Source organism: Diorhabda carinulata, chromosome 5 (assembly GCF_026250575.1).
Source record: "Diorhabda carinulata isolate Delta chromosome 5, icDioCari1.1, whole genome shotgun sequence".
Classification (NCBI taxonomy): domain Eukaryota; kingdom Metazoa; phylum Arthropoda; class Insecta; order Coleoptera; family Chrysomelidae; genus Diorhabda; species Diorhabda carinulata.
In genome coordinates this window covers 12,445,367-12,470,684 of record NC_079464.1, presented here as the reverse complement: position 1 = coordinate 12,470,684, position 25,318 = coordinate 12,445,367, and the positions used below count along the sequence as shown (strand labels likewise).

At 32.4% G+C, this 25,318-nt stretch overlaps 1 protein-coding gene across 1 annotated transcript; it reads left to right on the top strand.

Moving 5' to 3' along the window:
* The first annotated feature begins 341 nt into the window (after positions 1 to 341).
* LOC130894075 (uncharacterized) lies at positions 342 to 25,318 on the top strand. The gene is made up of 9 exons (XM_057800640.1): positions 342 to 606; positions 9,934 to 10,239; positions 10,666 to 10,815; positions 12,645 to 12,908; positions 12,967 to 13,447; positions 16,902 to 17,091; positions 20,645 to 20,808; positions 23,317 to 23,491; positions 25,041 to 25,318. The coding sequence occupies exons 2-9, from the start codon at positions 9,942 to 9,944 to the stop codon at positions 25,119 to 25,121; spliced, it is 1,803 nt and encodes a 600-aa protein (XP_057656623.1). The 5' UTR covers positions 342 to 606; positions 9,934 to 9,941; the 3' UTR covers positions 25,122 to 25,318.

The window sequence follows — 25,318 nt, the reverse complement described above, 5'->3', positions numbered from 1 at the left end:
CTCTTTCTTATTTGATATTTTCGAAGAGGTTCTGAAGGGGGATAATATAAAAATCGATCTGTTTCAGGTTTTTTTCACATAGTACATAATAACGCTGAAATTTAATTTATTCCACACACATTGTATGATTAAAAAATATTTTATTGAACAAGTTATGATAGTATAAATCAATATGAAAAACATCACAATATTAAAATCTGTTTTTGTTCTATATGAATCGCAAAAATGATCATATTTTTGGTTTCGAATGATTTCTGAAAATGCTTTGAGAATCTTTCGTTAAGGGGTCACCTACGCCACTGGATCTTACCGAAAAGATAAGGTATGTATATCATTGAAATAAGTCAGGTAGGATCTGCTCATCAAGCCGGTACTTCAGTGGTTCCAGAACCGTTTTATGGTACCGTTACCAAGAGTTGCTTGACTTTAGAAGTACGTCATCGCTTAACACGATATTCAACAAAATTTCTAAGTGCGTGTATAGTGGTACCGTAGTACTCGATCTTCATTAGGTGATATGTGATGTTGATTAAACTTATACTTTTACTGTGTGTACTGATTTATTAACATTTTACTATTTCGGTTTAATAAAATTCTAAAATTGAGGTAAGAAATTCTAATAATGTGTAGTCAACATTTTCGTTTGCTTTTAATGGTTTTAAAGATAAATAAATATGATAATGAGTAATAAATACTAATACAATTTTAATTGCAGTGTATGCAATGAATATTTGATTCATCATTCTTTTTCAAAAAGTAGAAATGTTTGAATTTAAATATCACTTAGGTACATCGGTCTTCGTCATTAATAATCCGCCATGGAAGAACACATTAATCATCTTCATTCTAATTAATATGAAATTTCAAATGGAAACTATGAATTTCGTCTTTCAACTTCTCGTCTAATGGGTCACTACCTCGAGGAAAGAGGGTCATTAACTTGAAATGTCATAAATTCAAACTCAACTGTCTTCAGATATAACAAAAACAAATATTGTTGAAGGACTTTGTATTAGATTTTAAACTACTAAGAACTAAAATTCAGTAGTTTTTCCGTGTATAATACACTATTTTTTCTATGACGTGAAAATGATGATTTAGTATTAGAACATTATATTATTACAATATTCAAATCAGGAAATTAACGATGTAATATTTAAATTTTGAAATTCGTAGCTATGTCAATTGAATTTTGAGATTTGATTAGAAAATTACCCAAGACTACTACCAATTCTTAGAAAAGAAACGAATAATAAATACCTCAATATATTTCTTATATATTCGAATATAGTGTCAGTAAAAAATATTCTACCACAATTACCAGAATGAGGCTCAATCGCGGTTTATTTCAAGGGCGTTTGAAGAAAATAAGTTCACTGGACAGTGCTAAATGCTGATGTGATAATACATCTACTGCTGATCTAAATCACCGTAACAATATTAACTTATCAACGTATTTATGAAGTATTAAAAGTAAGTTTAGACTCACTAATTCATTTAGTTTGTAGTGCTACTATCCCAATATAAAATTATATGATTCTAATTATTGATTTTCTTTTGAAACAATTCATACATACACGACTAAAATATTGTGAACTTAGTGGTTGTTTAGAAATTATTTTTAATACTATAAAGAAAAAAAATGTCCGATTCCGAGTTGTCTTTGACTCCACCGGAAAATTTACGAAAACGCGTATTCAAAATTCATGGCATGGTAGATGAAAAAAATATACAGTAAATTTGTATACTAACAAAAGTCTTTAACAGTAAAAGATGTTGAAGACTTACCATTTTATTTCAAAAATTTCAACTTATGTTTATCAATCTAACATGGAATCTTACAATTTTCATGAAATTAGACTGGAAAGTTTTAATAAATAAATAAAAATTGAACAAATGATTTGGAAAAATGATTTTTTGATTTTTTTTCTTTTCTGGGAAAATTTACCATGGTGATGGTGATAGTTTTCACATCATCAGAAAGAAGCGATTTAAACAAAAAAAAATCACAGACTTTTTAGAAAAAGCTGATACTTTGATGGGATAATTTTAAATTGAAAATTAGGGTGCTTTTTTATATTACGTTAAAATGTGGTAAAAAAATAAATATTTCAAATCAAATTAATTATAGTGTATTTGAGATATAAAAAGGAAAGTTTTCACCAAATTTTATAAAAAAAAAAGTTTTTGTAGAAGATGAGAATAGAAAACCTCAGATCGCCTGTAAATTCTTTTTTCTTCCATTTGTTTTTAATACTCTGCTCCTTTTCCAAAGGGTTTCATTCTACTATAATTTTTTTTGTTTCATAAATTATCGACCATGGTCTACATATAAAACTAAACAACTTATAAATAATTTAAATCATTTGATTAAATAATGATAAAATAGTGTACATAAGAATTTGGAAAGTTAACTCAGAAATCATAGTTGCAGATAATTTCACCGCATCACAATGAAAACAATAAGTTTTTCTATTAAAAATAAGCATAATATAAATAATGACACCCACTTACATAACAGTAAAAAAATTTAATAAAAAACTTCTACATATGAGATTTTAAATTGTTTCCATAATCTATACCTGCGTATATCAGTTCTAGTGAATAGAAAATAAAATGAGGAAAGTGATAACATGAAGGGTAGATTATAATTTTAAGTACGTGAAGTAATGATCTTGATAACGCAGATTAGAATGTATATTTTTCAACCAATTTCAAACCATTAAAATATTTCAATCACTTTGTATTTGGCAACCATGAGCGCACTTAAACTTAATCATAAAAATAATGTTTCTCAAAGAATTCAATTTGATAGATTTTAATGAGAAAAATAACCAATTATCGGGATTTCCTATTATTTACCTATTAAATTTCCTTTATGGCACGATTCTGGTTGAGCAGATAAAATTATTTTATAGGTAATTAATTCCCAGTTTATATGTCATGAGAGAAACAACAGCTAATTGCGTGATTCAGAATCTTATTTAGAACATTTACTTTTATGACCATTAACGTAGTGCGATACATGTAACTAATATAGAATAAAAGGTGATAATTAAAAAAAATTTGATGTTTTTCAAAATATTCTCTCTTTATTTTTACATACTTTTAAAACTTTTCAGACTACAACTTCTATGCTACTATGATTCATCTTTGGTGTCAACATTTTCGTACACCACCTGTTTAATTTCATTTGTCCTATAAATTCTAAATTATTTAGACTGCAATCTAATTCTTAGCTACCCCGCAAACACGTGTTATAGATACATAATACTCATTTTTTATAAACTAGCTAGTCACTAGCAATAATTTTATCAGAATTCGATGGAAATGGTTCTAATCTATTGATAGAACTTCAACAGGAGTCTGTCATTTAGAGATGTGCTGTTATCCTCCGAAAAACTATTTAGAGGCATACTAAAGATTTTTTACCACGATAATTATTTTCTACAATGTAATTGAAATCTGGATATTCCGAGTATTTTCCCCTAACAGAAGATATTTGACTATCCTTGGAGTTGGGATTTTTTCTCTCACTTTTGGAAGTGGATGTACAGGATTTGAATTTGCATAAAACTCATCCGGATCTTACGAAATTGTATTAGATCCCTCATTAGTTAATATAACTTCATCAATAATTAGTGATTTTTGAAAATGGTATAATTTTTCTGAATTCAATGTCATCACTTATCTATTTTTAAAATCATAGGAATGTGAGGATTTTATGCCGTGAATAGTCTAGAACGATTTTAGTTTCTTCCTCGATTATGAGACAGAAATGCTTAATGTCAAAAAATTTTGTAGACAAAAGCTTGTAAAAACTAAAAATACAAATAAAATAAAATTTCAATATACAGTAGAAAACCACAATAATAGTGACATATTTGTGGAAAATTGGTTTTATCTTGATATGATTTGAGATAATTAATTTTGAATTTGCAAACAAAAAATATTTGAACGAGACCAGTTCAGGGCTATATGGTGGGTGTTCAACCTCTGTGAAGCCACATTCGTGTATAGAAGCTTTGAGTGTGGTCTGGAGCATAGTCATGAAGCAATTCCAGCTGAAGTCTATATCTCACAATGGTTAAGTTCGCATTTAATCTACAAAGTGTTTCTCTACTGTCTTATTATATTGAACTAAAATTAATTGTTATGCTTTCAATATTTCAATATCAATAAGTATATTATTCAAAGTCAGCTATTCTGGTCTTCAGTTTTTTTATTCTTCTCCCATCCAACCTTTTTCATACTTTTTTGAACTAATCTTCAATAACCATCACATTAGAATCGAGATTGTGATCGCTAAACTGTTGTGATTCGAAGGGCGAAAATCCGTCGTTTGAGCTTTTCAGTAATCAATTTGTTAAATAAATCGTAATTTTGATCGAATTTAGATGAAATTTCAAGGCACATTCAAACAGCAAGAGTTACTTATCACTAATATGGCATCTAAATTGCAACTGTTCTAGTTTTGTAGTGACCCATGAACCCAGCACTAATTTTTTTCTGTATTGGAAGCTTCTTCCTCTTTTAGAAGTGTCCTAGAGTTTTGAAAATTTGTCAGTTTGTAAGTAAGTGAGAACACAATCAAAAAAATTTGACTAGTTATGAATTCTCAAGCTACTTGTCCAAATTGAATGATATTTAAAATATGCAATGCGTCTGCTTTGCCACTAAGAATTCAGGCCTGTTCTATCTACAGATTTTATCAGCAACGATGTTATAGCACAGTCGAAAATCTTCTGAATTATTTCGAAAAAAAGTTTTGAATTGCATCGATTATGCAAATTATGCAAATTTTTTAAAACTTAACACATCACTCAATAAGCCGTATGACTAACTAAGAAAACCAAAAATCGATTTTATTCATCAATGTAATAATCTCCTTCAAGAGTAATACAATCAATCCCACGCTTTTTGCATTTTTTTGAATCAGCGAATTACTAGTATTCACTGGGGAACAGATCTGGGATCTGGACAATACCGTCGATGAGAAAGCGTTCAATTCAACCATCGACTTGTGAATCGGTGTGTTTTATTGGTGAAACAGTGGTTTTTTCTTCGATATAGGAGGCCCTTTCTCCTTGATTTTTGCATTCAAACGATCCAACAACTGTATGAACTATTCATCGCGTTGAAGGATGTTTAAAGTTTGTAAAAAAATACATTGAAAAATTCATTTTTGATGTCTTAAGATTGTACAGTTTGTCCCTGTAAGAGTTACGGATTGTTAACCATTGTACATCAGCCGCCTCTGGCTTTCAGATAGTAGTGTGGAATCGTAATCACCCATAAAAAATTCATAATGTTTGAATGTACAATTTTCGATTCTGCAACTTTAAAGGCATATAACGAGGGTTCGTATGAGAAATTTTTTTTAATGTCACGGCATTATTTTTACGTTATCTACTCACTCCCGAATTTTTTCGGAAAGATTTGTAGGTCTTTACATATTTTTTCTCGGATAGTTTCGAAATTCAACCAGAACATGTCTGATTTGCAGCATCAGCTATTTCCGGAGGAATAAGCTCTAATTCACTTTCTTCGATTATTGTATGATTTTGTAAAATCCTTCACAACTATGTCTAATTAGAGCTGTCAGTGCTTGAAATTTGACATTTCATAGTCGACTTGATTTATTGTGAAATAATAGATTGTACGGTTGCACGGTTCTTGTATCAGTACTTATTATTAACCAATCGAAAAGACCGTTCCGGAAACGGTTCACAAATGGTATCTTAGTCGGTTGGAACACGTAATCTCTATTGCGCAGAATCGTCACCGTACCAAGGACGATTTTTTGATGGGTTGGAACGAACTTAATAACTCCAAATAACACATTTTTTAATCAGGTTAGACATACAGTGTACTTCATCGATCTATCAACAGTTGAAATAAAGCAGCTTTTTGTTATAGCCGTAGAAAAAAATAATTTTATCATTATAATCGTTGAGTGGTTTATATCAATTGATAAGAAGCAAATATTGGTAAAAGTAGAAATTAATGTAGGACATGTTTTTATAACGAACTACTTATATCTGTAATTGTCATGTTCCTATGAGAAAGAATATTTTCGAAAAGTGTGTATGTAATTTATGTATCATTCTGTATTAGTAACAATGTCTGAACTAACTCCATTTTTTTCACTTTAACTAGATAGATAAAGGTATACTGAAAACTAATTATTCGTTCAGTTGGTTATTTCATGGTTCTTGATACCATAATTTGTTTGTGTACATATGAAAAAAGCATTTTTCAAAGTGTTAATTTGATAACATACTGCTAATATGTATGTACGTGTTTCAACCGTCATTTATGCTGAATGCCCTAGTTTTTGTAAAAACGAATAATACCTACAGAAGTAAGGAGAAACGGTAATTGTGTATAATACGTAAAAAGCTGGGTATACGAGGTCTGGCTATTAAATAACGAGACTGGTTACGAAAAGGGTTATATTATAAAAATTATTCTACATTCGAATGCTTTCCTTCAATATACTCAAAGCAATTTTCATCTTCGGAAACAAAAAAAGTCACATGGTGCTAAATCTGGTGTGTACGGAGGGTGTTCGAGCACAGATAGCGCGTTATGGGCAGGTGCATTGCCTGGTTTAAAATCCACGAGTTTTTCTTCCACAACTCGTGGCAGTGTTGCCAAAACTGACAAATAGTAAGTCTGGTTGACAGACTGGAACCAATTCAGTCATCAAGATACCGTTAATGTCGAAAAATAAACGATCAATATCGCCTTGAATTTTGATTTGTTTTCTCGGCCCTCACTACAGCGCTTACACCACTCAAAACCACGCGCACGAGAATTGTCCCCATATGCCTCTTGCAACAATTCATATCACTCAGTATGAGTTTTTTTTTCAATTTAACGAGAAATTTGAGATTGATACGTTGCTCCTCTAGGCGGGCAGTCTCGTTATTTAATAACCACACTTCGTAGTTTGTTGAACGTTTAGTTCAACTAAAGCTTAAAATATTTTGACAAAGAAACTTTTTGGTATTTGTCGCTAGAACTACAGAAAAACAGCAATTTTGGTAGCATCTTCTTTGGGTGAAATTGATCCTTTTGTCTCCCAATTTTTGTACAATTATGGCATTAAATTGTTCAACCATAATGGAAGTAACAGTTTCCAGAGGTCTTCTAAAGTATTTAGCCAAAGACCTAACAGCATCCATTATTTTTGGTTCTAAATTGTACAGTCGAAAATCACATATAAGCTCTGGGGTACTACAAGTAACTCCAACATGAAAAGCCTCTAAACGCTTCAGAACAAAGATCTTAAGCGTTTGTGAACGCCTCGTAGTACGTGCTCAATTCTATCACAAAAAGAGATCTTTTAGTACATTCCGTCAGCCAAGAAGAAAAGTTTAAGTTACAGTGCTAAATAAGGGCCCACAGTAATGTTCTCGTAAGGAAACTAACTGAAGAAAACGTGGAACTACGTTGCCTTAAAGTTCGTTTGGATTGAATATAAAAACTGTCAGTAAAAATTCATTTAATCTAGTGTACAAAGAAGATCTTTATGGACGGTACTTCTCCATTGCCATCTTTAATTAAAATAGTAATTACTCATTGTCCTATTAAGACAAATTGTAAGTTACGTGAGGTTGAAAAAAAAACATATGAAGATATATAGATTGATGTCGATTTGAGGGATGAAATAAATCTAGTTCACAATAAAAAGTACCTTTCTCATATTTTCATAAACTACAAAATTGTTTGGCTACACCATTAACACTCGTAGGTAATTAAGTATTTCCTTTAAAGTTATTTCATTTCATTCACTCCATCCGAATATGTAATTGATTCGTAATCTTTCAAAATAAATTAATGAAAAGATGTTTATTCAAGTTCCAACAAATTTCAAAACTCTATGAATTAGTTTGTGTTAAATTGCGTAGTAGCGTCAAATACAGAACATCTCAAATCGTGCCTGGAAGACTTGTATGTTCGAATTCATTATCTTGCACAAACTTTTCCACACTTATCGACTTTTTTTTACCCTGCACGGACGTTTGTAGAGTTCTTTAGTAGTTTAATAATTGAGTACTTGAGTATTTGTCATTTTTATAACAAGTTAGTAACGTAACTTAAAAAAGTTTCGATCGAGTCGATTGTTAAACTCGACGGACACCAAAAATTGGTTTTCGTTAGAAATATAAGAGCTTATGAAAAATTCTCAAAACAATTCAACATTTCATGGAAAATTCTCGAAGATTTTAATCAATTCAAGAGAAACTCTCGAAGAAACTCCAAATTTTATTCTAAATTTTGGAATAAATTCAAAAGTTCACGGGGAAATTCTCGAGGACATTTGAAACTTTATATAGTTTTTCGAAGAAATGCAAGAGTTCTTTGGACATTCTCGCAAAAATTCTCAAAAAAACTCAACAGTTCATGGGAAATTATCTTAGAAATACAAGAGTTTATGGGAAATTTTCAAAAATATTCAACAGTGAAATTCAAGAGTTCATGAGAAAATCTTGAAGAAATACAAGAGCCGATAAAAAATTCTCAAAGAAATTCAAAATGTCAGCTCTCGTAGAAATTCAAAATTTTATTAGAAATGTTGGAATAAATTCAGAAGTTTATGGAGAAGAAATACAAACTCCCGAAGAAATTTGAGAGTTCATGTAGTTTTTCAAGAAAATTTAAGAATTTATGTACTTTTTCGAGAAATTCAAGATTTCTTCAAAAACTCTCGGAAAAATTCATCAACGTACGAGATATTCTCAAGAAACTTCTACAGTTTATAGCAAATTCTCGTATAAATTCAACAGTGTATGGAAAATTCTTCTAGAAATACAAAAGTTTATGGAAAATACTTGAAAAATACAGGAGCTCATTAAAAACTCTTAAGAAAATTCAACATTTTATGGGAAATTCTCGTAGATATGCAAAATTCTGTTATAAATTCAAAAGTTTATTGGAAATTTCCTAATTAATTCAAAATTTTACGATGAAATTCTAGAAGAAACACAAAAGTTCATGGAAAATTCTCGAAATTCAAAACTTCATGTAATGTTTTGAAGAAAATTTAGAGTTCTTTTGAAATTTTTGACGAAATTCATTAACGTTTGAAAAATTCTCCATGGAACTTAACAAATCATGGGAAATTTTGAAGAAATTTGAAAGTTTATTGGAAATTCCTGAATAAATTCAAAATTTCCTGATGAAATTCTAGGAGAAATACAAGAGTTCATGGAAGGAATTGATGTAGTTTTAAAAAATGAGGAATTTTTTGAAAATTCTCAAAGAAATTCAGCACTTCACGGAAACCAAAGAAATACAAGAGCTCATAACAATTTTTCAAAGAATATCAAAAGTTTATGGAAAATTCTTAAAGAATGGAAAATTCACGAAAAATTTCAAAAGTTTGTTGCAAATTCTCGAATAAATTCAAAAGTTTACGGGGAAATTTTCAAAGAATTTAAAGAATTCTTGCAGTTTTTCAAAGAAATTCATCAACGTATGAGAAACTCAACAGGTCATGGGAAATTCAAAAGCAATTCCAGAATTCATCGGAAACTTTCCAAGAAATTCAAGAATTCATTTAACATATCGGCAATAAAAATTTATAGAGACTGCTAGGTTCTATTTCAAGAAACTACTATGAACTATTTTTATTTTTGCAATTATTATCATCATTATTAAATCACTTATTGCATTTAAAAAAAAATTATACAGTGGGGAATATTGAGTTCGAATCCCTAAATCGATTTTTCCAAAGCCGGTCCTGGAAGTTGAGCTAAGACCAGCTATATAAACACTATAGTCAATTAATGTTCATTAAAATTATTCTATAAATTAATAAATAAGAGTAGTGATACTTTTTAGTAGCCACAAGATATCTCTCGTGAGGCGTGTAAAGTTCCATATAACTCACCCTGTTTATAATTCTTTTTTATATTATTGCAGAAGCTGAAATGGCCAGCAAGACTCTAATCTATCTAGTCATCCTCATTATAGTGAACCAATCCCTACAAGATATAAACAATAATGAAATCGACGTACAAGACTCAAATCCCTATGATGAGGTAGTATCAGATATCAAAAAGGAACAGAAGAAGCAGCATGTGGGTGATCTTATAAAAACTATCATGGATAATGGTGGAGCGGATCTTTTAGGTAGTGCTATGTCGCAACTTGGTAAAGATAGCGGAGGACAAATTCTACAAGGCTTAACTTCTCTGCTCGCTGGACAGAAAAAAGATGGAAATTCAGGTAAATACAATAATCAACCGAATCTAGTGATTATTTCAATATACATCACAGTTATATCGTCAGAACATGACGCGACAAATATTGTGTTACCTCTTCTCCAAAGAACGCGACTCCTATCATTGATATAAAAATATCTCATGGTTCAGCACTGCAAAGAGAGGTAAAATCCCTTTACAGGTCTCGATCTTGTTGGATCTCTCAAACACCTTCCCCAGGCCTAATTATAGTCAGATGCAGACAAATTACTTTTCTAAACACTCCACCCAATCAAAATTTATGGTTAATTTCACAAATCACCCTGTAAATTGACAAAGAAGAGGTGTTGATACCTTTAAGTAGCTTCATAATATCCTCCCTGAGGGGCTCTATATATGGTTAAAGTGATGTTCCTCATAATTCATCATATATTTATCATTTTTTTCATAGATTCGGATAGTCCAGATATTTTTCAAAGTCTTCAAGGTCTCGGAAGTATTGCCAGCCTAATGGGTAGTCTTCAAGGAAAAAAGTCACAAAATGGCAAGGATAATACGGCGGCTTTATTGAAAGGAATAGGAGCCATCAGCAATATGTTAAGTGAGTAGATCCTCCTTTCTCCCACTAATATTTAGAAGATTACCAAGTGAATGATTTTCATTTGTTAAATGTATAGTGGAATAAGAAAATCCAATTCATAATTTCTTGACACAAAAATTTATGATACAGGTTGAATATATGATGTAATGAATTCTGTTTGTTCTGAGAAGTAATACTTCATTTAGTTAATTTGTGAATTCACATTTCTAAGCTCACTACAAAAATGCTTACACCCTGAATTTGTATAATAATCTGATAATTGTACTACAAGTCTTGTTTTTGCGAAGTAGCTTCACTTCTATCCATACAAGATGGTTGTACGTCAGCAACTAGAAATATTGACAAAAATTTATACTTGCATCTAAAATCTATGAGGAAATATTGAAAAATTCTTAGCCTACTATAGAACCAAACAAAATTTCAATATCAAAATATTTTATTACTCAACATATTCTCCTCTTAATTGAATACATTTATTACAGCGCACCTGCAACGTCTTTAGACCTTTAAAAAAATGTTTCTTCTTGCTCTGGAAACCAGACCTCCACAGCTAATATTAGCTCCTCGTTGGAAGAAAATTTACGACCTTTTAAACTTTTTTTCAGTTGAGAAAAGAGATGATAGTCCGACGGAGCCCAATCTGGTGAATAAGGGGGTTGTTGTAGTAATTCAAACCCTAAATCACGATTTTTTTGTATTGCAATATGAGATTTGTGCGCAGGGGCGTTGTCCTGCAAAAACAACACCTTTGGAGATAGCTTTCCCCGTATTTTCTCTATAATTTTTTCTCTTATCAAAGAAATCAATCACAGTCACTCCACGGCAATCTCAAAAAACTAAAGCAAGAACTTTTCCAGCAGATTTTTGGACACGAAACTTCTTAGGTCTTGGAGAACCAGAGTGTCGCCATTCCATCGATTGTTGCTTTGTTGTTTTATTGAATCAAACGAAATTCCTAAGCTGGGCGGTCCTTCGATCATTCCGCGTCTTCTAATCCACCTATTGGAAAAAACCTCTCATTTAAATTATTTCTAGCTGTACGTCAAAATGTGGTGGAGCTTCGTCTTGTTGGTAGTAAATAGATTTATCTATTTGGATGATCAACATCTGGAAAAAGTCTTTTTAATGTAGGCATTGAAAAGTTAATAAAAAAATCTAGATAAACCTCATCATTAACTATGGCCTCAAAAAATAAGGGCTAATAATTTTATTGTCAATGATACCAGCCCAAAAGTTCACTTTTTAAGGATATTGAGTGTGAGCCAATCCGGAAACAGTCACAAAATGAACCAAATTGTGCGTGCAGATCGTCGAATGATCATCCGGATGATTGCCGAGGCTATAAACGACGATAAAGAAACTGTTAAAAAAATAATTATGTATGACAAAAGCCTGTGCGAAGTTGGTGCCAAAAAATCTGACTCCTGGCCAAAAGCTCTTGCGTTAACGGGTTTGCTCAGATTTCCTTGAAAGGCTAAAAAAGTTAGAAAAAGATCTGCATTGAAAGGAATCTGATTTGAGTCGATAGAAGCGGCAATGCAAAAAACAGCAGAGCTCCTAAAGGCCCTCACTTCCAGCACTGCTTGAATGTAAAATAATTTTTATAATAAAACCCTTTTTCGTAACCAGTCTCGTTATTTTATAGCCAGACCTATCTCATAATTATCTCGTTTTATTTCTTTCTTTCTTCATACACTATGTTTTAAATATGAAATTCTATTTTTTAATCCGAATATTTTTCCAAGAAAAAATTTAACTAGAATCAACAATCAAATTCAATCATTATTTGGACACACTCAATTCAATATTATGATCTTTTCTGAGTTCAGATAAAGGAAATCAAGATACAGGGAAGGATGACGGAGCAGCCGCTCTTTTGCAAGGCTTGGGATCTCTCTTTGGTCAAAGTAATGATCTAGGTCAAGGTGCTGGGACAGCAGCAGCACTACTTCATGGTGTAGGGTCTCTCTTAAATCAAGCTGGACAAGAAAATAAAAGAGATAAATCACCAGAGATGGATGTTCTTGGATCGGTTTTGAATTACTTTAGCGAAGAAGATGATAAAAAAGGAACCAAAGATATTACCGTAGATTGTAGGTAATAGAAAGATATAATTTTCAAATAGTTAACGTATCATGTTATCTTTTTCAGCCACTAAAGAAAATACAAAACCGGAATCTAGAGCAGATTCAGATATGAATATTGACGATATCATGTCTCTAGCAAGCAATTTATTGGGGAAAACTGCTCAAACAGAAGGAAAACAAAATGATTTGAATTTTTTGACTTTTCTTCCCTCAATATTACAAACTATCAATGCGTTTGTAGGACCTGAAGCTGAAAGTAGAGCTAAGAGTCATGAACGACATTCCTCATTAATGCCTCCAGTTTTGGAGAAAATTCATGTGATGTTCGATCATTTCATACATTCTGAAATTGGACAGAACTTTATCTCCTCTTTGGGAGCAGAAAAGTCTTTTAGAGTATTTTTGGACGATAAGGGGAGATTTAGTTTTAAGAAATTTGGAGAGATGATGGAAAATCACTCTTACAGAAGACAATGGATTCAGGTTGTTACTGATAGAATAGCAGAATTTTTGCAATATGCATCAGAACCACGAGTTTATAAATCGTAAGTAATATTCATATTCAATATATACTAAGTAATATTAAAAGTATTACTTCCAGATGTAATAGTTTATCGGTTTTGGTCTATCTTTGAGTTACAAACACATTTTGATTTTTAATTCTTTTCCTGAATAACTAAATTTGAAATTTCTGGAACACGATATTTCCAACTACCACCACACCAACGTTCACTGTACACTAACAGACACGCATTTCAATAAATTCATGTGTTTAGACTTTATAAAATATAAAAACCTTACTACAACGACTATCTTATATACTTTTGCAAGTTTGCTAGTTGTACTAGACCTAACAAAATAATTCGACTTCTAAACTGTCAAAGTTATACCTCTATTTGCCATTTTGATGGGGAATTGAGAAGCTGGTTTATCCTGTGTAACTAATCGGTCAATCGAAACGTCAGGATATATGCGTCAAATTTCTAACTAATAGTTTGAAGAGAAAGCATAACCTATTACTATGCTTACACTTTATCGAAGCGTTCGAATCTTCATCCCTTTTCATAGCGTTCGCGATTACTGCAGATCACTGCCATCAACGTTTGATTCAGCGCGGAAATTGCTATTCTTTGTGCATAAAGGCAGTAGAAAGATTCGGCACTGCAGCACCAGAGATCGAGATATTGAGTTTGCTGATGAAAGGACTTGTGTTTGTTGAGTTAGACATAGTGTTCTACAGGGTGAATAATGAAGAACACACACGTGCGCGTGAGAAGTCTCTGTCATTTCGACAGGTCCTCAATCTCGTTTGCGTCGCAGTCTCATGCTTAGATTCCTTCCTTTCCGCTGAGTTCTTTTGGAGATTCTGGGAAGTCTTATCATCTTTTTGTTAATAGCTATACACTCTTGTCTTCTTAGTATGAACGTCTTAAGGTAGTCACGAATTTTTTGTCATCGGACGGAGCACACGCACGTATCGGAGATCGGCAATGTCGACGAAAATACAAGAAGGTGCATTCGTATCAGGAATTCCTGGAATATGCGCGCCCTCTTTTTTCTCTAAGTACGGGGCAAATTGTAGTACGTGTTGGACCTCGTGTCGTCTATCCATATATTATTTATTATAACTCGATTGTTACCTGAAATTGATGCGGCTTAGTTAATTGTGATCCTGCAGGAGTATAGAGAAACCCTCAATACTTAAATCAACAACGTAATCATATCAGGGAATAATGTGTGATGTTCTCCATATTCCTGTTCCTTCTGATTGATTGGATGAACCTAATTTAAGTGCTTTCTGGCCAGCTTATGCTCTTTCTCTTCTTCTTTTGCCAGCAAGCAACAAAATATTATAATTTCTACAATATCCATACTGTACATTTTACAAAAATCAAATTCTTTATAATAAACGAAGTCAAAAACCAAACGCATGCACGCACTTCCACTGCAACAGGATGTCACACAAACTCACGATTGGCGAGAGGCCTTGGAATAGGTAATTTGTGGACCTTACATACCTGTATACGCAGCCGTCGAAATAAATCCATCTGTTGCAAACGCTCCGACCGATGACTACTAATCTTCTTTGGCGAGAAAAGTTCGGGGTGGTCCTTCGTCTTATTTACAGCTGTTCCTGATATATAACTTGGCATTTGCTTAAAAAACACGAGTCGAAGTAAACTTTGGATCTTGCAAAAAATATTTTTTTATTTCTTGTTTTTTTGTGTTTTCGATATTTTTTACTAACCTAACTTAACCTAGTGATCTTGTTGTCCTCAAGTCAATCCTCCACCTTGTGTGCTTTCGCGGATGTTACGCAGTACACGTCCATGTTGCACGTTTTTTGTCCATGGTAAAATACTTGGTATCTGTAACATTTTTTTAATGTATAGCTTGTCAGTTACCAATTCTATTTTTAGTTTTAATCCATTTTCCCCCAGCTCTATTTCAATTTCCGACGCGAGGGTATTTACAACCAGTCCTTTGACTGCTAGTTAAGTACGTCTACCACTCAATCTCTTTATACTCACTCAGGACCATCTTCATTCTATTGAAATCCTCTTTTGTCGCCATCGTTATTTTCCCAATGTGGATTCCAATTTTAAAATAGACATCGATTCTCCTCTACATTAGCTGCTTCCGTATTTTTGTCCAGTGGAGATTTTAATATTATTAGAAGTAGCATTCTCTCCGGTTCTGCTTGTTTTTTCTCTTCCTCTATCCTTATTTTTTCATATTGTTGTTGTATATTTGTGTCTGTTGTGACTCGTTTTTGAGATGATTGCATCTCCGCTTTTTTCCTCTTTTTCTTGTTGTTCCCTTCTGTATATTCTCTTTTAATTTTTTTTTTTCGGAAACTCTGGCTTCCGTCGATTAATTTTTGTAGCTCCCACTTTTTTTATTCGTTCTTTTGTCTTCTATAGCAGTAAGACTTTTTCCCTTGCTATTTTTCCATTTTTTCCGTCTTTTCTAAAAGTTTTGTCATATTGGCATCCATCCCTTGCGTTTTTTCTAGCACGTTATGAATTCTAAAGCTTAGAATATCTTTTCGTTATTTTCTTATTCCATTTTTTTTCTTCCTCGTGTTTTCGTTTTGGTGCTTCAAGTTTCTCATCATTCTATCGGCCGGCGTTCCTCTCCCTATTTCTAGAGCTTTTAAGCTCCATGTCTATAACTCTTTGTTCTGGTTTTCCTATATTTACCTAAAATGGTAAATAGTAGAATGGTAAGGTAGAAGCTGAGAGTTCGTGTGGGACTATCTCCTCACTAAACCACCCTCACCTTCTAAAAACGTCCATGGGAGTGACTGTGTACTGATAGGACAGAGACTGCCATTTCTTCAGCACCTACTATGTTTGTACTTACCCTTTTATCTATCTATCTTCCTTTTCCTTCTTCTTCATTAATGACATCATGAATTCTGTTACATTTTGTCAATTAATTTTGGAGCTTATCATTAATTCAATTAACTCGTTCTCCCTCGGCAATGTTCTGTTAAGCTTTTTTTCTATTTCTCTTTTTTCTTGATTTCATCTCGCACTTTCATACAAAACATGAGCCCTTTATTCGCAGATATCGCAAATGTTACTGTTTGTTTTGTTAATTCTTCTAGTAAAGGTACCGAAACGACTCATGTCCTGTGAGAATCTACGTTACAAAATAGTTAGTTGTTCTATGTTTACAATTTATTCATTTTTCAATATCTACGATAAGGCTTTTCGTCCATTGGGCTTTGTTGGTTTGTTTATTCCATTTTTCCTACCATCTTCCAATGGTTCTCTGCCTTACCATCCCGCCAATCTGTTTCCTATTTTATATAGGATGTTTATCTTGGGCCTAGATTCAAATCCCATCGAACAAGTGTGAAAAGAGTAGGAAACTGTCCAGTTTTTTCATTCTACTCTTGATCTATCACAATAACACAAAATCAAAGTTGGCAGATTATTTCTTTTGTTATTGAGTATCTATATAAACGCTAATGAATATTTACGCTTTCAGTTACATTTCCGGAGCTCATTTCTTTTTCAATAGCTATATAAAAAGTCAGGGTTTTCCCAAATCTGCTCTATTTGATCCATCCAGACCAGTCGAGACGATCTCAGAGTTTTTCAACCACGTATCCAAAAAATATTTTGAAATCAAAATAAATTCAAAGGATTACGTTAAACCAGCTGTTAAATATATTCAAGTAAGTATTAAATCTTATCTGATTTAACTTAAATCGGTCATTAAATTAATTTATTCACACAACAAACTAATTCACAATGAAATATTCATCCTTAAACTGGCAAGATTTAACTAATGACTTTCCTACTTGTTTTTATGATTTTCTATCATTTGAACCTTAGGTAAGATGTTTGATTTTTTTTAATTTTTGAACTTTATGTTCCATATATGATACCTTGCCTGTTTAAGGGGTACTGAAATGTATAGTTATTCAGCTAAAAATTTCTAGAATTTAGTTGAGATCACATCAGATTTTTTTTGTGTAAATAAACAAGGCCAATGGCCATTCAATCATATCAGTAAGGTGAAAGCAATAAATTAGACAATAACGCATTTTAGCTCAGAATAATTTTATTGAAAATAACAATTTTCATATGTAATAATATACAAAATAATAATCAAACTAAATATAAAAACCAAAGATTCACCGTACTAAAGTTTAAGAATGGGCATCAAAAAACAATTTATTTTACTAGTATTATTATTTTTATTTTATGAAAAAATGGTTGGGAAAAATGAGGAAACTCAATGGCCAAATCAGTAAATTAAGTTGATTAGTAGAAATAATTTGTCTTGATATGAAAAAGACAAAATAATTATCCATAAACAATTGAATAACAATTTAGTATTATCAAAAACGTATTAATTTTATTTAAAACAATTACTTCAACTTTCACCGTAAACGGGCAAGTTATAAAATATGATACCTTCACAAAATGTATTTTCTAAAACAGAAAATCATTTATCAGGATTTTTCCTTTGTATAATTGCATTCATTATAGTATTATGAAGCTAAGATAATTTACCGCATTCCAAAAAACACTATATTGTTTGTATAATAACAAAAAACAACTTACCTTTTTAGGATGAGATGCCATTTCACTGATAAGTTGTGAGCTATTGGAGAGCTCTATCAAGAAAAAATATATGAAACAAAAGGATTTTCAATGCTCGTTCTGAAAATCTAAACCCCGAATATTCTCGTTAATTCGATAAAAAGATACTAATTAAAACCGTGGCTGGAGATTCAGATTAGAAAATATTTTTTATTTCCGGCCCAAAGTGTCCTCTGGAAAAAATAAAAATACCTATCAAATGCTCCTAATTCTCTCGTTTGAAAAATATTTTTCTTTTTGTCTAAAGTCTTAGGAAAACCTGAGACTTTAGACAAAAAGGAAAATATTAGGGTATTTTTAGTTTTTCACGGTTTTAATTAATATCTTTTTATCGAATCAACGAGAATATTCCGGGTTTGAATTTTCAGAACGAGCATTGAAAATTCTTTCGATTCATAAATATTTTTTTTTTAATTTTTCGGAATATTTGGCTGCTAGCTTGATGGAACTCTATTGAAAGTTTTTGTTGATAAATGTTGTTATAACTTTCGTTGGACGTAAAACAGTATGACCAACACATTCACAATGAAATTCCCTTGCCGTGAGAAAAGAAGCTAGGTCCAAAGGTTTACCGCCAATTTTTAAAAAAATTATTGAACAGATGGTATCATATATGACATCATTCCCGTTTAAGTTAAACTCAAGTTTAAATTGATGAGAATTTAGTTAGTTTTTTGTGCCAAACACACTGTTTACACTACCACTAGATTAACACTTACACTTAAACTATCTGACTGGCACCGTAATCGATTTTTTGGTCTGTCCAAATTTTAAATGAGCTATGAGCTCTTTAAGCGGATATTTCAGTTTGTCCGATATAGTTAGGAAGAATTTAGCAGTATTTGCGCATTTTTAACTTTAAAAACCAATTTGACGAGCAGTGAGTATACATTTAAACAGTACTTCAACCATCTAACGAATAGTTTAGAGTTTATGAAGCCACTTATAGATGCATCATAATTTCATCTTCAGGTGCCCGATAGAGTAATTATTTTTTCTACCTGTTTTTGGGGTGAATTATCGCAGGAGGTATATAATATCCTTTACCGTTTGAACAGCAGATCGCTGTAATCTTTAACCTGATACCAGTTTCCTCACACATTTTTCCCTCCAACAAACAATTTTTGGAATTTCACTAGGAACTGGGAGCATCCCAGTTTCATCCATATTAAAAATTGTTTTTCCAGTAAACGAGTTGTTGAAGATTCTAAATTTATTTTCTCTGCGAATTGATATACAACTACTCGTACTTCCTTGATTTTGAACTCGTGAAGAAGTTGATACAACTATTTCATTTTGTTTACTCAATCAATTTTTTGCGTCAAGCCAAAGACGGGCTCAAAACGGCCTAAATATGTGGGAATATGTCCTAATTTCAATCGTTTCCTAATGCTCTCTCTGGATAAGGGTCTTTTGGACTGTCCATTGATATTTTTTTGTTCTATTTCATACAAAATTTTCGGTGTATATTCCAATTTTCTCTAATCGAAACGATCAATATACGACAAAACCGTTAAAAAGATATATCCAAGAGAATGCACGCGTACTCTTGGAGAAGTCATCGTTGCGAAATCTTGGATTTCATCCACCTCCAATTAAAATTGAATTATCGACACTAAATAAGTTTATTTGAGCGTGTAAAGCGCATAAGCTCAAACTAACGATACACTGGTCATATTGTCTGGAAAGGAAAGTACGCGAAATTTAAACTTTGCCGTTATAGACTGGCCGTTATTTATGTACATACATAAGAGATCTCTGCCTATGAGGTCTGGTTACGAAAAAGGGTTTTATTATAAAATTTAATCTACATTCGAATGCTCCACTTCAATATACTCCCTTCCCCTCCCCTTTCCATACGTTTTTTCCACTGATCGAAACAGTGCTGGTCAAAACAGTGCTGGAAGTCTTCTTTGGTGAGGAGCTCTGCCATTTTTTTCTTTACCGCTTCCATCGACTCAAATCGGATCTCTTTCAAAGCAGATTTTTTTCTAACATTCCAAGAAAATCTAAGCAGATCTGTTGACACGAGAGCTTTTGGACAGGAGTCACATTATTGGCACAGATTTTGTCATGCGTAATTCCTCGTGTAAAATTTTTCTGTTTCTTTATTGGCGTTTACAGCCTCGACAATTATCCGGATGCTCATTCGACGATTTGCACGCACAATTTAGTTGATTTTGGCCGCTGTTTTAGGAGTTGAATCAGTCACAGGGCAATTTAAGATTTTTAAGCATACATACATCTGGAATAAAAATCAATAAATTTCAATTTCAATATGACTAGTTTAGTAGACGCCAGAACCTGCTTAAGTAGATTTTTTATTGAATATAGAAATGTTGTTTGAGACATTTTTAACTTTTTTAAAAATACTTATAATTTCTACAGAAAACAACTTTACAGACAAATCAATACTTTAACAATGAATAATGACAAAACAATGAATGAACTTATATTTATTAAATCCGTGTTCTGGAATCTGCTGACTATGTGAATATTATTTATTGCTGTTTGGAATCCGCTGATCATGTGGCAATATCGGGGATCTTTCAAATATCGCTGTTATTATTAAAAGTATGTCATTAGTTGTCGAAATGTAATATAACTTCTTATTTTCAGGATCTTATCAAGTTAGCTGACCAAAGAGGAACACTGAAAAGTTTCAGTAATTCTATTGAACTCTCCAATAAGCTAACTGATACAATAAATTTGGAAATAATTGAGCCCTTGGCTAGAGTTAACCGAGCTTTTCGATACATTAAATCTTATCCCAAATGTGAACGGTAAGTTAAAATAAATTCTATGAGTAATTCATTGTTTTTCTACAACTGATTGTGAAGAATCTAGAAACGTTAACACGAAATGTTCGAATTCAATTGATACGCATACCATCGCGATTGTTCACTCATTATAATTAGAAACAATTTTTGTTTTATTTTTTATTATTATTTTCATAATGTTATGAAGTTACAAAATATCTAATATTAGCAAAGTCAGTTGTATTGAAGGAATGGTTCAATATATTTTATTGAAATATAGTCATATAACAACTACTAATTAATTTTGTAGCCATTAAAATAACGAATTTTTGAGCTGAAGCATTGTCTTGATGAAATAACATTTTCTTTTAAGCCAAATGCGGATTTTTTCGCTCCAACGTTGCAATAAGTTCGCATAATACTCGCCGTTCACAGTTTTTCACTTTTCAAGATAGTTAATGAAAATTATCCCACGCGCGTCGCAAAAATCGACGCCATTATATTTTCTGAAGATGGATCTTTGCAGATGGTTCTCTCTTTTCAATCCATTGTTACTTTGTGATGTGAAGTAATGGACCTACGTTTCATCTATGGTTATAAAATGGCGCAAAAATTCGCTGAAATATTGTCAAACTTTCGATGGACACATCTTCACGATGTTGTTTTTGTTCCATTGTGAGCAAACGCGGCATCCATCTTGTCCAAATTTTCAGTTAGTAATTGATGTACCGCACTTTTCGAAGTGCCTATTATGTCTGATACCTCGCGCATTTTCAGTCAACGATCATTCTTGACCGATTTTTTTATTTTCTTCAACATTTCTAGAGTCGTCACCTCATTTGGTCGATCATTGCGATGCTGGTCTTAGCGGCCTCATTTAACCTCTACTACTTAATATTTGACTCTTGATAACGATGGAGTAGTCTCACCCAGAAGCAGGAACTGTATAGATTGTGTACTTTCTAATACAGTGGTATTTTTCAAGTAACTACCGCCATCTCTAAGTTAGGCCAGGTATCCTCGTATTGGGAATAATATACGAAAGACCCGACCATTTTTCAAAGAATGAACTATTGAATATATTTTAAAATACAGAATCTTTTTTCATTGAATTATCCAATAACAATAAATTTGAAATAAAATGAGGTTAAGTAACAGAATTCTCGTAAAATAATCATGTAGAAAAGTGATCAATTAGTTCAAATACATTTTTGGCATACGATATATTCGTTTTGAAATATAAACTCACATTTGAACGTCATTTCCAAACTGTACATTGACATATACTATGAAATTTCAGTTATTTGCTTTGTACATCTATGTGATTTGAGTATTTACATTTCAACAGAAATACCAAACCTCCGGTTTATACTAAAATTTCAAAGTGAATGTCAATATAAATAAACATAAATTTTCCTTTAATTTTAATAATTGGCTACGCTTTCAGTTTCAGGGTAGATTGCATAACTTTTTTCATGAATTACTATTTTTATCGAAATTGTTTTTTGATAATAGTTTCAAATAAATACGAGGTCTGGCCTCCTAGAGGAGGCCCTAGGCGGATGGGATAAAAACCAAGTAGTGCGTTGGGTATCTCGATATTTTGTCTATGCACGACTCAAAACACGTTTCAGTCATTATTATAGTATTTGTGGAGTAGCTGTTTGAAATGAACGTATTTTTTTCTCGTGCCAAAAACCATGTGTGACGGAAATCAGCAATGTATCAATCTCAAGGTTCACGTTAAATTGAAAAAAAACTCCGACTGAGTGCTATAAATTGTTGCTAAATGCCTATGAGAATAATTCTCTATCCCGTGCACGTGGTTTTGGGTGGCTTAAGAGCTTTAGTGAAGGCCGAGAGAGCACTGAAGATCACCAGCGTCCCGGTCGCCTGTGACTCTTTCAACTACGTGACCAAAATCAACCAAATTGTGCGTGCAGTTCATCAAACGAGCATCCGGATGATTGCCGAGGCTGTAAACCTCGGCAATCATCCGATAAAGAAACAGAAAAAATTTTACACGTGGAATTGCACATGACAAAAGTGCGAAGTTGGTGCCCAAAAATCTGATTCCTGACCAAAAGCTTTTGCGTCTACCGGTCTGCTCAGATTTCCTTGAAAGGTCAGAAAAAATCTGGTCTGAAAGGGACTCGATTTAAGTCGATGGAAGCGATAAAGCAAAAAACGGCAGAGCTCCTGAAGGGTTTCACCAAAGAAGACTTCCAGATCAAAGGAAAAAACGTATGGAAAAGTGTGTGGCAATTTTGAATTCATCCTCATTGAAAGTTTCCGTTTTTTTTGCATTCAGTTTATTTTAATGATCTTCTTTATCACATTTTCGGAGACTATTGTTAAACAATCTCGGGTCATATTCAATGTATATTCGAAGGTCAAGAATAGGTTTATAATAATAAATCAACTTACTTCATGATCATTATTTCTTAATTTGCAAGTATCTCATCACTTTTCATGAAAAAAGTTTTGATAATAGTTTATGCTGTTTTTTTATTATAATCCCAATATTTTTAGGTATGTATTATGTTTAGTGAATGAAGAAAGCCAGAATGAATTTGAAAGTTTACCTGGTCTGAAAAAACTGTTATATAAAAGTTCCAGTTTGTTGGCAGGATGGTTTTTGAGTGCCCAAACGGGAACACCGTTTTGGACTTTATATACTGACATAACAGAAAACACAAATTGCAAGGTGAGTACCAAGGACCAGAGAACTTTTTTTCACTTGCATACCTCTGAAATATAAATGCAAACAATGCAGATGTCTTGTCTGTTTCGATGTCTCCCCAATCTAATCACTTAATTGAAGTACTTTTAAAAGACCGCTCTTAAATTAAATTTGATTTTACTCACAGATGAAATAAATCGTCGCTGTTAAAAATAACTTCGAACACTGACTCAATTCAGACCGCATTCGTACCTATACGATTTTCCATCTTAAATCTTCCATCGAAAACAAATCCTGAGATGTTAAATTTAGTGAAACCACCCTCCGATTAAATACCTTAGAAATCGGTTATTAAGGGTGTTGGAAACGATTGGTGATTATATCAGGGTACTTAGGTTTTAAGATATGGCAATACTGGCGTGATTATGTCAAATCTTACATTGCCGTCATAAAGTTTGACATTATTTCAACAGAAAACATGTTGTGCTATTTGAGCTGTTGACAGATACATTATTCTTGGTGATGAAACATCCATTAGGATACACGTAGTGAGAAACCTTATGACTTTCGACGTGGATTTAACCAACAGCAGTGTACCGAGAAACTCTCTTTGACTTTAGTACCATCTCGAGCAAATATGTTTAACTAGTTTTCAAAATTCAAACGTGGTCGCGCTTCGCTACAGTATGAATTTCTTGAAGGTCGTCCAAAGTTGGCTTTTGTATCAGAAAACATCGATGCTGTACGTGAACTGATATTGCAAGATCGCCATGTGACATACCGTGAGAATGAGGCATACTTGGGCATTAATTCCATTCGCATACATTCAATATTGCTTGGTCATTCGGCAGTGGAATAAATTTGCTCGCATTGAATGCCGTGGCATTTGACAATCATTTAAAAAAAGGTCGTGTCGATTGGTGCAAAGAAATACTGAAAAAATTTTTTATGAAAAATATTTCGGAAAACTGTAAAGCATTATTCAAACATAAATATTTGTTTTAATTTGTCTCATAATTTAAGTAGAAACTCTCGTATTTAAGAGAGACACAGATCAACAGTTCCCTTCAATAATTCGAGTTATGTTTTTGAGTGCAAATTTAGTGGAAAAAAATGGTTTTCCAATACGATCCCCATCAATTACTTGTCAGATGTATGTGTATCGTGGAATGCTTTAGAACCTTCGTAAGCTCGGTGAAGGAAATCGTTTTAATATAATCTACCACTGGACAGTTTTCTTTAGCCTACTCTGTATTAACTTCACTTAAATAATTTTCTTTTTTCATTTGAATAAATCCGTTCCAATCTAGGTTTATTTTCAAGTTAATAAGTTGTTGGAGACTACGTAAACTGTTTTTTCTTTGTAGTTTCATGAGTATTTTCTTTATTGATTTGCTAACAGAAAGAAATAATCAATATTTTGTGTTCCAAAACACGAAGCTACGAATTGTCATTTTCAATCGCGTATTATACTATCTGAAGATTCATTAATTAACTTTAATTTTGTAAATTTATTTCATTAAATATTATTCTATATATTATATTAACCATGTATTTAATTTATGAATTCTAGCGATTATACTCTGAAGAATGTGAAGGATTCCTTGCTGAAGAATTGAAAGTAACGACGGAATACGTTCATAGCGAATTATAAATAGAAAATTTGCCTTATATAATATCAATAACTTTAAAATGAAGATTCTCCTTCTAATTTTTTAAGGAAGTATCCATCGAAATCTTATTTGCTCGATAGATATGCATCATCGGATGGTTCTACATCGAAACATGTGTCATATAAATGGAGCAGAACAATATTTATTTTGTCAATATTATAAATAAAACAAAAATGAA

Coding starts and splice junctions, on each gene's coding strand:
- LOC130894075 (XM_057800640.1), top strand. CDS start 9,942: ATGGCCAGCAAGACTCTAATCTATCTAGTCATCCTCATTATAGTGAAC. Junction 12,909..12,966: donor CAAAGATATTACCGTAGATT/GTAGGTAATAGA, acceptor TATCTTTTTCAG/CCACTAAAGAAAATACAAAA. Junction 23,492..25,040: donor CAGAAAACACAAATTGCAAG/GTGAGTACCAAG, acceptor TATGAATTCTAG/CGATTATACTCTGAAGAATG.